The following is a 13,600-nucleotide window of genomic DNA, read 5'->3' as shown; positions in this document are numbered from 1 at the left end:
CCACACATAATCATATATTTTGTTCCAAGAGTGATGAGATACTACTTTAAAATAAAGCCTTAGTGGTATTTACTGATTCCTGAGGCTAACACGCCTCTTGTGTGATTTGCTAGCCCCGGCACATGTGCAGCCTCTCTCACACAGAAGCTAGGAACAACACCGACTACAGCAACATAGGGAAACTGAGCAAAAAGGGCTGGCGTGTACAACAGGATGCTGTGGGAAAACGGTGCTAGCCACGTGGGTTGTTGAATGTCAAACGGGGCACAGGTGCCTGTGCATTTCACAGCTGCTTGTGCATATGGGAGCGCATTTGTGTTTGTTGAAAGGCAACTGTAATTAACACCAAGTTCTAAGTCCCAATGGCCCCCCAGACAGCGCTCCCTGATGGTCTGCATGGTAGACTACACGGTAGGTCACTTCCCATTGTGGGCTCAATATCAACTGTATGGTAAAGAGCTTCTCAGACTCCATGACGTCATCAGTGGGAGCAGTAGCTGGGAGCAGCGTTCACTGTCTGCTCTACTAGGCTCCAGTAGCAGGCAAGGCAGGGCTCACTTTCAGTCAAGAGACAGCAGTGGCGCTCTGAGGGGTTCTGAAGAGCCCGCTCACAGGTAGAACTGATGGTCTGCAATAGTTTGGAACTCTTTCAAGCGGTCTTTACTGATGGGGGAGGGGGTTGGTTTCTTTCCTTAATTTGTGAGCCAATTTGGTTTGAAGATAAAACCACTAGATGTTAAAGTACACAACTCTGTCTAAAGGAGACCATGTATCATCTGTATTTCATGAATAAGACTGAACTCTGGCAACAGGGCCTGACTTAGACTAAGTCAACAAAAAGCAAATCAGGGCCCATTTTACTAAGAGAGCTTCCTAGAAGAATCCAGTGACCCAGTGACGTGGCTATAGAGCCAGGAAGAAGACCCTGCAGTTGACAGAAGAACGCAGCATTTCTAAGCCGCATCTTCTCCGAATCCAGCACAGACAGTACATGCCCAACAATTATGCTTACAGTAAGTGCATGCAGTCTTGGTTGTGAGGTACAGAGCAAGTGCTAGCAGGCGTCAGCGCTGAGGGACACAGGGAACAGACTTGCCTGGAAGTAACATCCACGAAGCTGGAGCCCACACATTAAGTTAAATACCATCAGGGCCTTAACAACAGGATCCCAATTTCAGTGACCTCTGAAATTACCCAACTGTGGTATCACCATCAAGTGTAAACTCCTACACTCTCGCACTCCTATTCTGTGAATGGGAGCCAGGCTCCTGACCAGCAGCTACTATGTTGCTTCTTTCAGTCCTCTCAGTGATGTGTCCCCATGGCCACCAGTTTACACAGCCCAGGAGCATGGTGCTGCCAGCACTTGTATCCCAAGTTAAACCCACTTCACAAAGTTGGTGATTTACAGGGAGAAAAAGATGAAAATGTAGCAGAGGGAGGGAGGGAGGCACAAAGAGAGAGAAGAGCTGGGGGTGGGAAAGGGGACACTGCCACTGGCTGGCACTTCAGATGCAAATTAAGAAAAAAGCATGAGGAAAATATTTCAAAATAAGTCAGAAAGCAGTTGCAATAGAAGGTAAATATCTCACTTGGAAGGACACCAGCAAAACCCTTCATATTAAAGGACCTCTCAGAATGGCTAGGATGGGGTTCAGGGGCACAGGGCTTGCCTGGCATACATGAGATTCAGGATTTAATCCCAGCCCTGCAGAAATGAATACACTCTTGGGGACAGTTTAATGGTATTAACAGGGCCATGGATGAAACTTTGGAAGAGCGCAATTTACTAGGACAAAGAAAAACATTGGGTCCATATTGAAAGTATGGGAAGAGAAGACAGCAAGATTGTTCAAATTATTCTTGGCAGCTTTTTACAAAGTAAGTAATTAAGTAAAACACTGGGATGTCTTCTACTGTATATGTCATTTTCCTAGACTAGGTTAGAGTTCCTGAGGTTCTGACAAGCTGCCAGGGGAGGAGTGGAGGTAATTCCGCACTGCTGATGAGCACAGCTTTGTGTGCTTCCAGCTCTCAGCTCATGCCTAGCATTCTGTACTACCCCGCCTCCATCCCACCTCAACAAAAGACTCCCAAAGGAAAGGCTCCAGAGATGTCTTCGTTGGCTAAGTGTGTAACCCAGCACCTACATGAAAATCTGGGCATGCTAGTGTGTCCCTGTAATCTCAGCACCGAGGAAGTAGAGATGGAAGCCAGGGGACCACTGGCCATCTAACCTAGCCTAACCAACAAGCCCACACACCAGTGGGTCAATGTCTCAAAAAACCGTGTAGACAGCGCCCGAGGACTGCATGAACGCCCAGTGCATGAGCACATACACAAAGACCCTGTCCCCAACACACACACACACAGTCTCTCAAAGGGGATGGTCAACTTCAGCATCTTCACCATCACAGCCTTGTGAGATGCCTCTGCTGTATACCATGATGCTCAAAACAGCAACACTGGATTTAGTCCACATACTCAAGTGTGTCGAGAACGCTGAGCCTGAAGCACACCTGAAACACATACATCTACAATTTAAATTAGCTCCACTCGCTTCCTCTAGGAGCTTCGGGCTGAGAAGGTACAATAATCACTTCCACGTGGCTTGTAAAATGACACTGTGGAGTTGAAGTCACAGGCTAATTAACCATCCTCAGGCTAAGACCAATGTGAATGCTCTGAGAGGAAGGCCAGCAGAACAGAAGGCCACATATTTCCACGCTGTAGACCCCACACACACTGGTGTGCATCAGGAAGGGACACAGCTACAGCACAAAAATGTCAATTTAAGTTAGTAAGCTCAAGGCATTGTTCAGAGTTGGCTTATCAACCATGCAATGGAAACACAAACAAAACCATCGATGTATTTTACTTTAAAAGGACTTTTGAATATTTAAGCAACTTCCTTAGAGGATGTAACAGGCCAGGATGAAAGCCTTCTGGGAGAGGTTAAGAAAGAGAAGGCAACAAAATGGAGCAATGAGTCTGAGCTCCTATGGAAGTCACAGTACTAAGACAGTCCTGACCTGTCCTCACACATTACAGGTAAAGTGAAGCTGAGGGAGCCATTTAACCTCACAACAGCACACAAGGCAGCCTCAAATCAGAGCCTGGGTTCTGAGGAAGGTAGAGAAATCACAGAGCACAGTGGGACTCGTACAACTGTAGCTTGCATTCACCCATCCGCTTGGAGAACAGAGAGAAAGAATAAGCTACTGGGCAAGGAACTTCCTGGAAATCCCCAAAGCTCACAAAACCCAAGGCCACAAGGCCAGGCCGTTGCTCCAGGGCCTGCATGCCCTCTCTTAGTGGGCAGGGTTGTGGGGGTTCTCTAGCTGGCTGCCCTCAGCAGCTGAGGGAACAGGACTGGGAGGAACCTCAGAGTCTTCATTAAATCTGGAAAAAATAAGGCATATCTCTTCACCTTAGGATAATACTAGCTAGGACTGTGCTAACTTTATAATTTTATGGCTGGTCTCTGTCTACTGTTGCCTCAGAAAAGGCAAGTAGGTAGCAGTTACATTTCCACAAATACCCTTCCATAATGCCATGTGAAAAATAAAAAGCAGCTGGTTGTGGTGGTGCACACCTTTAATCCCAGCATTCGGAAGGCAGAAGCAGGTGGATCTCTGAATTCAACGCCAGCCTGGTCTACAAAGTGAGTCCAGGACAGCGAGGGCTGTTACACAGAAAAACCCTGTCTTGAAAAAACCAACCAAACAAAAAACCCAAACAAACAACAAAAAATCTTGAGCCAGAAAATCCTACAAAATCATGCAAATCAAGAGATTCAAATTTTCAGGCCAGGTGGTAGTGGCACACGCCTTTAATCCCAGTACTCAGGAGGCAGAGGCAGGCAGATCTCTGTGAGTTCGAGGCTAGCCTGGTCTAAAAAGGGAGTCCAGGATAGCCAAGACTACACAGAGAAACCCTGTCTCGAAAAACAAAACAAAACAACAACAACAACAACAAAAAGAGATTCAAATTTTCATGTTGGTTTTCAGAAGACCTGTGAAACTGCCCAAGCCATCAAGGATGTGAGTACCTGAAAAGCCACCAAGTATCTGAAAGATGTCACTTTAAGAAAGCAATTCATGCTGTTCCACAACATAATAGTGGAGTTATAAGGGGTGCTGGGGCCACAGCAGGGCTGGACACAGAGTTAGTGGTATAAAGAGTGCTGAGTTCAGAGAGTAATGCTGACCGAAGTGGTTTTGATGAAGATTCTCTAGTCTCTGACCACACCGAGGGCTAACAGAGATGCACCACCGAGGGCTAACAGAGATACACCACCGAGGGATAACAGAGATGCACCACCGAGGGCTAACAGACGCACCAGCGAGGGCTAACTGAGATGCGCCACCGAGGGCTAACAGAGATGCACCAGCGAGGGCTAACAGAGATACACCACCAAGGGCTAACAGAGATGCACCACTGAGGTTCCAAAGCTCACAGTGGGTTAACCCAAACACCAGTCATGTGTCCCCCCAACAGCCCCCCTCCCCAAAGCAGATGATTCTGACCAAAAGGAGCAAACTGTACCTGAGCACAATTCAGGAAACAAGTTCAGCATAAGGCTTAAGTGAATTAAAACATGGAAGATGTAGCCATTTAAAATACAGAGAATTTATGGTAATAACACGGGAAACTACCATTGCTGTCTTTTAGAACCAGGGTAATGTTTCAACATATACATGGTGGTCTTGCTAGTACAGTGTATAACTTTAAGAGGATTGCCATAGGGGGGAAATCAGTCAATACCAGTGCTTTCTCAGTATAGAAGATTATAGGAGGGTGGCTTTCAGCTTCACTGTTTTTTTTCTATTTTCCAAACTTCCTGTACTGAGCACATTTTATCTCAAAAGCAAAGGGTGGGGGAATCTCAATAATAAAAAGATATACACTACTTCCCACGAAATACAAAGCAACTGCTGGCTGTGGTGGCGCACGCCTTTAATCCCGGCACTCGGGAGGCAGAGGCAGGTGGATCTCTGTAAATTTGAGGCCAGCCTGGTCTACAAAGCGAGTTCAGGACAGCCAAGGCTACACAGAGAAACCCTGTCTTGAAAAAAAGAAAAAAAGAAAGAAAGAAAGAAAGGAAGGAAGGAAAGCAAAGCAACTTATTGATACTTTTTCTGCCTTAGCACATCTTACCTTGACTTTCTTTTTCAGTGTAGACTTTTGTTTCTCCTCTTCCTCTTCAATTAACTTAAGTGCCAGTTCTTTGTTAACTTTTGGCAGTTTCTGGTAAAGAGATGGTAACAAGATGCACTGAGGTGAAAACATTTAACATTAAAGGCCAGCAGCTCTGGGGTAGCGTAAGTTCACAAAGGGCAGGCAGCTCACGCCTATTTCCTAGTTTATCATCTCTGGTAGGAAAGAATGACAGGAACAGCGGCAGGTGGGCAAATGGCACAAAACCGCAAGCATGCCTGTTGCTAGAAGCTGCTCTCTCCAGGCCTCTTCCCAGCTCCCTGGGAGGGAGCCTCAGAGAGAAGGCCTGGAGCCCTTGGAATTGCAGCCACCTGGGCCTCCCTCTGCTGCAGTTGGAGCCTCTGAAACGCAGCTGTATGCTCGCTACAGTGCTTCCTGCTCCCGAAAGAGTGAGTCCCTAGAGAACTCTAGATGGGAGCTTAAGGGCTTCAGAAAGGAGGCGGCTACCTTCTGTGCTCTTCCACATCACGCTCCACTTACTGTACTAAGTAAAATACAACTCTGGCAGGTACACAGCTTCCTTTTGCTAAAACACACGCACACTCACTAGCTCTGCTGCTATAAATTCTGAATAAACTGTGGAAAATGGAACAAGTATTGAGGTAATCTCAGCAACGTCACTAGCTTTTTTGTTACCGAGAGTGTGTGTATGTAATACACACATTTTAAACCAATGTTCAGTTATAAATATTTTATCACTCGGTGATTGGACTTAATGGACCGGATGCCAGAGAGCCAGGAACGCGGGATCAGGCAGATACGAAGCTCCTCCCTGTGTACTGGCTGGAACCACCTCACAGCAGTTCTTTACCATGGGAACAGCAGGTGGCTCTGGCAGCAGTGGTGGATACCAGTCTGCAGTTTTCAGCACACCCACGACCATCCTCAAATCACAAGAGCACCAGCCCGCAGCCCCTTAGGACCACTTAGGGTCCTCCTCAGCCCACACCTCTCTTGCCGCCTGGATCTAAGTTACCGCCTCTCTTCTCCCCACCGTGGTGTTTCTGTCCTTTTGGTGCTCTAATGTCTGGTGGACACTAAGTCCTCTCCACCAATACAACTGGTGCTGTTGGTTTCCTGACTGTCTCCTGAGCATCCTGGGATGCAGAGAACCGGAGAACCAACCTCAACAGGAGGAGATGGAGAGAAGCGGATTTCTAACATCTGTCAAACTGAAAAGCTCTGGAAACTGTCCTCAGATGTTCTCTGTGCAGCCCACAGCAGCTGCTGTAGATCGTCGCCCGGTGTGGGTTCGTCCTTTGATTAAGATCAAGTACATAGTCCACAAACACCTGCCCACCCGCCCTCGTGTCAAAAAACACCAAGAAAGCAAAAGATGGAGAGCTCTGGGCATGAGGGCAGACTTCTTCAGAATAACACACAAAATGAAGACTATTTTCCTCTGGTAAACTCAAGGCTGAGTAGAATCTTTACCTTTAACTGGACTCTCTGTGCGCGTGTTTCTTCTATCTTCTGTCGAATTTTATCTTTCCTATATTCCTCATAAGCAAATGGATTGACCATCAATTTCACCTTTTCAGAACAAAAGGATGAAAAGAAGGAGAATTCATATTTAGTAGCATGTATATACCGTGACTACTGTACCAAAGAAAGCAGGTCCCTCACAATGCAGCAGTATGCTTTCTGAAGGCAAAGGTAAGGCAGAAGCAGCTATGGATGGCTCACCATCACCCGAGATACCTATAGCCTGGACTTACTTTGTGGTAGAGTCTGATATCCATGAAGAACCCATGCATGTATGCTCGCAGGAAAGGTGATCCAATGAGATGCGTGAGCCCTGGCAAGGGTAATCAGAAAAGGGTAGGTCTTTATGAGGTCTTCATTAAAATGTAGGTTTTCTTTCCTTTTTTACCTTTATTTTTATGTCTATGGGTGTTTTGCCTGCGTGTATGTCTGTGCACCGCGTGCATGCCGTGCCCATGGAGACCAGAAGAGGGTGCTGGATCCCCTGCGACAGGAGTTACAGAAGGTTCTGAGCAGCCACATTGAGTGCTGGGGATTGGACCGGGAAGAGCAGCCAGTGCTCTTAACCATGAAGCCATCTCTGCAGTCTTTAAAGTTTATTGTAAACAACAATTTAATTATGACACCGTTTCCCTTTAAAACTGTTAACCATGAATATTTGGAGAGAGAAAAAAACATGGATGTTAGGAGACGATTCATTTTCAAAGGAAACCATGTGTGGTGCATGAAATCCAGCTTTGGTGGACTATCAAGTTACGTCCTTCCTTTTCTTCCTCAGTGGTGCTAAAGACTGAGCCAAGAAGGGCAGCTGGGCAAGCTCTCTAGCACCAACACACTCCTCCTGCCGCCTTTTACTTATTATGAGATAAGGCCTCACTAAGTATCCCAGGCAGGCTTTGAACATTCAATCTTCCTGCCTCAGTCTTTCAAGTGAATGAGCCTACTGGCCACTGTTCTGAGGGACACATGACTCTGACTTCCACAGTTAGACCTGAAAATTAGACTGGGGGGAAAAAACCCCACACAGCAGTTTAAAGTAGTTTGCATTTTGGATTAACAAAAAGTGGCAAAATTAAACTTAGGGTGCTCTTTTATTGTAAGTACAAGAGTTAATCAGAAAATACTCCAGCTTCCAATGGGTTAGTGTGGTTACAAGGATGCACTTTGCAGTGGAGTCTTAACAGAGAGAACTCAACTAGAATGGCATGTAAATGCACACAACTTATCTGTGTGTCTAGATGCACCTAGCACCTAAAAGCTCCTCAGAGTGTGTGGGCTGATTGAGTACCCAAGTATAAACATTTCTGTTATTGTTGTCACACGGAGGGTCTTGCTCTGTAGTGATGGGTCTCACTACAGGTCTAAAAGCCACAAGTGTGCCAGTTACAGACTGCAAAGTCTAGGCACCTTGATCCAAAATAAAGCTCTTTGCAAACTGATGAAGCCAGGTGTTTGGGACAATGATGGAAAGCTGTGTCCTTAATTTAAAAATCTAGGCTCAAAACCCTGAAAGATTTGAGGGTCAGGTCAGTGCTCAAAAGTTCTGACCTTTGGAGCACTTCAGATTTCTGGTTGGAATGTTCTGTCTGCACTAAGGATCCTTTCTATTGAAGGTTTGAATCCTAAGTTATGAATAAGTCTAAGCAATCCATGCTTACAGTCTGAGATTTTAAAAGTTATCACATTTACATTTCTCTCAAACCCACATCACTCACATGCCCCTGAGAAACACTGCACCCTCAGGATGGGCCATCAGTGTGCTAAAGGGAGTCTCTCCCCTCTCCCAGTTAAGGCACAAGCTTTAGCCGGTCGAAACTTACTTAAGCTTTTCTGGGCAGAGATTCTAAATTTGATTGTTTAGAGCATTTTGATATCTGATTTGGCAGAAATAGGACATTTGGAAAAAAATCAGATAAAAATGACTCAGTCAATTCTAATGTCCAAAACTCATAAAAGTGAAAAAATATGACAATTTTATCACATTTTACCTAAATTTTCAAGGTCCTTCTTGGTGACGAACTTGTAGTCATCGTACACTGTGCTCTCTGGGTTTTCTTCCAGTTCTTCTGTCAGGTTGTCCAGGAAGGAACACCACCTGGGAGCAGGACCCAGGACCTGGGGGGAGACACAGGCCAACCACAATTCACCTTACATCAGGGTCCTTAGTCACAGTTGCAAGTATTTGTTTCAACCAGAAGAAAGGCAGCTACAGTCTGTGTAAATACAGCAGGGAACGTAATGGAAAAGGAATAAACAAGCAGAGGAATATGGGCTTGAAAGGGGAAACATGCCAAAGATAGCGCGCTGTTACATTAGAGCCACGAACAGGCAAGCAACTCAGACACTCATAATAGCTTTGTCCATTTACCCGCCATGTCCTTTATTCAGAATAGTCCTACAATTCTACAACATATATTTACTATGAGGATTTTAAAGAGGCTTGTCAACTCCAACAAGCAAAAATAATAAAATTACCTCCTTTCAAGATTTCTCACAATTATTGCTAATTCTGTTCTCCGTTGTGTGGCCCATTTACTTAGGAATGAAGTGCTTAGCCCACACAAGCATGAGGATCTGAGTCTGATCCCCAGAACCCATGTTTAAAAAAAAGATGGATGGGATTAAGGATCCATATCTGAGGTTGACCTTGGCCTTTACACATACGGGCACACACATGTGTATTCACACCCTCCCATACACAAACATACACAAAACTAAAGTGTAGATCATACTTAATAACATTGTATTATATGCCCCAAAACTATTGACAGCATAAAAAAAATTTAAACAGTCTCACTAAAAACCAAGTATGGTTCTAGTCAGTCTTTAATAAATAGTATAGAATATACACAGAATATTATTATATATACATTTTTTAGTTATCAATTAAAATTAACATTTTTTTTTTCCACATAGACTCCTTCAGACCCAAAGCCTGACCCAGTGAAAGTCTAGAGGACCGCACAGAGCTTACAGCAAGTTAATACAACAAACCCTGCTCCTCCCTACAGTGCTGTGAATGCCAGGCAGCTTTTTGTTAACAGTACCTTTCCCGTACCACGTCACACCCACTGAGGTCACTGCTTATTTCAAGGGAAATTTGCTCATTCCCTGAGGATACCACAGACAAGAGAACCTGGGGTCAGCACAACGGAACTTTCAATGATAGCTTACCTGTGTACTTCAGCAGTAATTACACAGGGGAGGCGGGGAAACAAAGTCATAATGGAAGTTAGGAAGTTGAGTTTAACTTTTTTTTTTTTTTTTTTTTTGGAGAAGGTAGGAAGACAGCAAAGGAAAATAGCTCTGTTAGTATCTTCTTCGATTAAAGGGGGAAAAGTGGGGAAGGAGGACACCAATGTATTACTGAAGAGGCTACGGAGCTATGAACATGAAAACAGGTCTTTATTCTACTTTTAATGATTAGTGAAATGGTTTGACTACAAATATAGATAAACTTTCAAGCAATGTACTCCATGAAGGACCTTCTTAAAGGAAATGCTGGGTTTTAGGTAATTGTGGGGTGGCAGCTTGAAATCAACAGATACCTATACTCAACATTACAATATATATAAAGCACTTTTGGGCATGATCCCTCTGAAGTTTAAACTCCACCCCCAGACCTTTGGGGCTTTGTGATGGGACTAGAGAGTGCTTATTACTCCTGCAGAGGACCTGGGTTCAATTCCAACCTGATGATTCACAACTGTGTGTAACTCCAGTTCTAGGGAGCCCAACTCTCTTCTTCTAATCTCCTCAGGCTTCTGCATGAACATAGTATACATAAACTCATGCAGGCACACACACATATACACATTTTCTTTTTCTTCTTTCTTTCTTTCTTTTTTTTTTTTTTTGGTTTTTCGAGACAGGGTTTCTCTGTGTTGCCTTGGCCATCCTGGACTCACTTTGTAGACCAGGCTGGCCTCGAACTCACAGTGATCTGCCTGCCTCTGCCTCCCGAGTGCTGGGATTAAAGGCGTGCGCCACTACGCCTGGCCATATACACATTTTCAAACAGCTTTCTTAAAAGCTAACATAAGTGCTGTGTAAATAACTATTATACCATATTGCTTAGGGCAAAATAACCCCCAAATCCCCAATTCAGAAAACGTAAAATCCAAGTGTTGTGTAATAGTTTCCTCCGAATTCAAAACATTCCATCCTGCAAGGACGCTCTACAACTCAAAAGGGTTTCAGGAAGTTCCTGAAACTGACCAGATTCTCTATGTCTTCCCTGACAGAGTAAGCAATAGAAGCAGAGAGTCCAGGGCGGGAGAGATGACTCAGTGGTTAAGAGCACTGACTGCTGTTCCAGAGGTCTTGAGTTCAATTCCCAGAAACCACATGGTAGCTCACAACCATCTATAATGTGATTAGATGCCCTCTTCTGGCCTGATAGTGTATATGCAGGCAGAGCGCTGTATACATAATAAATTAAAAAAATTAAAAAAGGAAGAGGAAGAAGAAGAGGAGGAGTCCCTCTCAGGTGCAAAGCCGACTCTCAGATGAGCTGCAAAGATAATTAAGACCAGACCAGCTGCCTGGAAGAGGTTTAGACCAACTGAGGCACCTTGGAAAGACATTGTTGGGGGATAGTCTGATGTATTTTGATGCTAATTAATAAAAAGCCATCTCACTTGGGCAGGGCAGAGGAGATAGAGGTGTGGCTAAGGTACCAGGACAGAGAGAGAGAGAGAGAGAGAGAGAGAGAGAGAGAGAGAGAGAGAGAGAGAGAGAGAGAGAGAGAGAGAGAGAGAGAGAAATCCTGTGAAGAGGAGATCAGAGGAGAGACCCTGAGGAGAAGAAAGGAAGGCCGCCATGGGTTAGATGGAGGAGAAGCACATGGCCGGTGTGGATGGAGATTCCGCCCAGATGAAGAACATGAACACGTATTTGGGATTATGGGTGGGAGGCAGCTTGATAGAAGTTATTAGAAGCAGATGGCATGAGATTGGGGCAGGGATCCCATGCCTGCCTCATTATGGGAAGTAGTTTAGAGAATTAATGTCTGTCCTGCCCCAGGTTAACTAAGCCTATTTTAAAATATAACAAGTGTCAGTGTCTTAATTGATTGTTAGCCAGGTGTACTGATAATATAAATAATTAAAAACAATAATACAGATAATTTCAAACCAATAAGACAGTCTTCAACTGTTAAACTACCTGCAGGCTGTGTAGGATGCTTTGGGTTCCCAGCTTTGTGAGTTGTGACCCGTGCCTGGGTGGGCTCTGGTGATGCAACTGTCTTTGGAGTCATTTCTGTTCCTGTAGGTAACCCCAATAAAACTCGGGGTTCATCAAGTTGGACTTTGGTGGTATTCGTATTTTGGTCTGTTGCGGGTTGCCTATCTGGTGAAAAGACATGTGTGTTTCATTTCCCCAGGAAAAACACCACATCTGTCTATATTCAGTGTCTTCAATCTGCAGCTCACTAAGAGCAGGAGGAGGAGCCACAGGTGAGGCCAGGTGGAGTCCTTGAAGGACCCATGAAAAGAATGGATTTTGAGTTCTGACTTAAGGAAGGTGGTAGGAATAACAAAGTGCCAGACCAGATATAAATCTAGTTTTCCATAGTCTTCTATGCATATATTTATTAGTGTGTATGTGTAGAGGGGAGCAGGGTGGTGGTCAGAGGACACCAGCAGGGAATGGTCCTCTTCCTCACCACGTGTGAGGATCCCAGAGATCAAACAGAGGTCATGAGGTCGCCTGCTGAGCCACCTTACAGGCTTCTTTTATAATGTCTTGTGACTATCCTTCTGATTACTTACCTGGATTCTTGTGGAACTGTTTTAATTTGTCTCTCAGGAGACTGGTGTACTTATGGTAAGTGATCTCTGCAGTCAGATCCACGGAGACCAGGCACTTACGATGAGTGATCTCTATATTCAGATCCATGGAGACTGCATACTTAGGATAAGTGATCTCTACAGTCAGATTCATGGCCACTAAATTTTATAGGAGGGAATATTTCCATCAAAACCAAAAATAAACCTAGTGCTGACTTCCTTTTCAGAGTGACCTCACAGGCACCGTAGGAAGCGGAGCTTACTAAAGGCATTAACAGTATGCTTCTCCACACCAGCACTTTGCTCACAGACCTACCAGTTAAGCTGCAAAAACCAGCATCATACACCTGCAATGCTTACAATGACTGTACACTAATGTGTCAAAGACCCTCACTGTCTTCCAAGGCATGTTACATGTCAGCTAATCTTTAAAGACACATTAATTTACTCACTAAGTTTGGTTTTGACAACTTGAGGAAAACTTTAAAAAAAAAAAAAAAAAAAAAAACAACTGACAGTCCGTCATATTCTCTGAGCTAGAGCTGTAACTCACTTAACACATTCCAGAGCCTGAGGATAAGATGGCATGACGGGTAAAGGTGCCTGCTGCCCAGCCTTGGGACCTACTTGGTGGAAAAGTTGTCCTCTGACCTCCACATGTAAGGAGCCTCATACATATACAATGCACAAATAAATAAGTGCAATAAAAAAACAAGAAAGAATTATATTTGTTGACTATCAGCAATGCCGAGGTGGACCACAGAATAATCTTATCCCTTTGCAGCCACATGAGTTAACCATTATGTTATTTTGACTGTTTTCAGGACATTCTAAAAACAGATAGAAGTATAAATTCTGGGATTAGAGCAATAAACCACCACCATTCCTGGTCCCTTGAATGCCATAGGCCAAGCATGCGCTGATGTGCTTTCACTGCAGCGTCCACTCTAGTGACTACTCCAGCACAAGTGATCACTCTAAGGAGCTGAAGCCAAACAGCAAGCTGCTAGTGTCACTGTGAAGCCAAGTATCAGAAACAACTGGGGCCAGGCTTTACAGCACAACACAGAATTTTAGGCATCTTAAAAATTAAAGATAGAGTA

The 13,600-nt window shown here is 44.5% G+C and overlaps 1 protein-coding gene across 1 annotated transcript in view; it reads right to left on the bottom strand.

Moving 5' to 3' along the window:
- The window catches only part of Nol10 (nucleolar protein 10), an 82,693-nt gene that overhangs the window by 19,821 nt on the left and 49,272 nt on the right, over nt 1-13,600 (bottom strand). The window contains exons 14-17 of the mRNA XM_051143807.1: nt 8,694-8,820; nt 6,939-7,018; nt 6,655-6,753; nt 5,161-5,250 (exon numbers count right to left, since the gene is read on the bottom strand). Of these exons, the coding sequence (XP_050999764.1) occupies nt 5,161-5,250; nt 6,655-6,753; nt 6,939-7,018; nt 8,694-8,820 (396 nt within the window). The remainder of the gene's footprint in view (nt 1-5,160; nt 5,251-6,654; nt 6,754-6,938; nt 7,019-8,693; nt 8,821-13,600) is intronic.

The sequence above is a fragment of the Acomys russatus genome, chromosome 1, assembly GCF_903995435.1.
Source record: "Acomys russatus chromosome 1, mAcoRus1.1, whole genome shotgun sequence".
In the NCBI taxonomy this organism is placed as follows: domain Eukaryota; kingdom Metazoa; phylum Chordata; class Mammalia; order Rodentia; family Muridae; genus Acomys; species Acomys russatus.
Note: the sequence above shows the minus strand (reverse complement) of the source record. Positions and strands in the feature narration are given on the sequence as shown.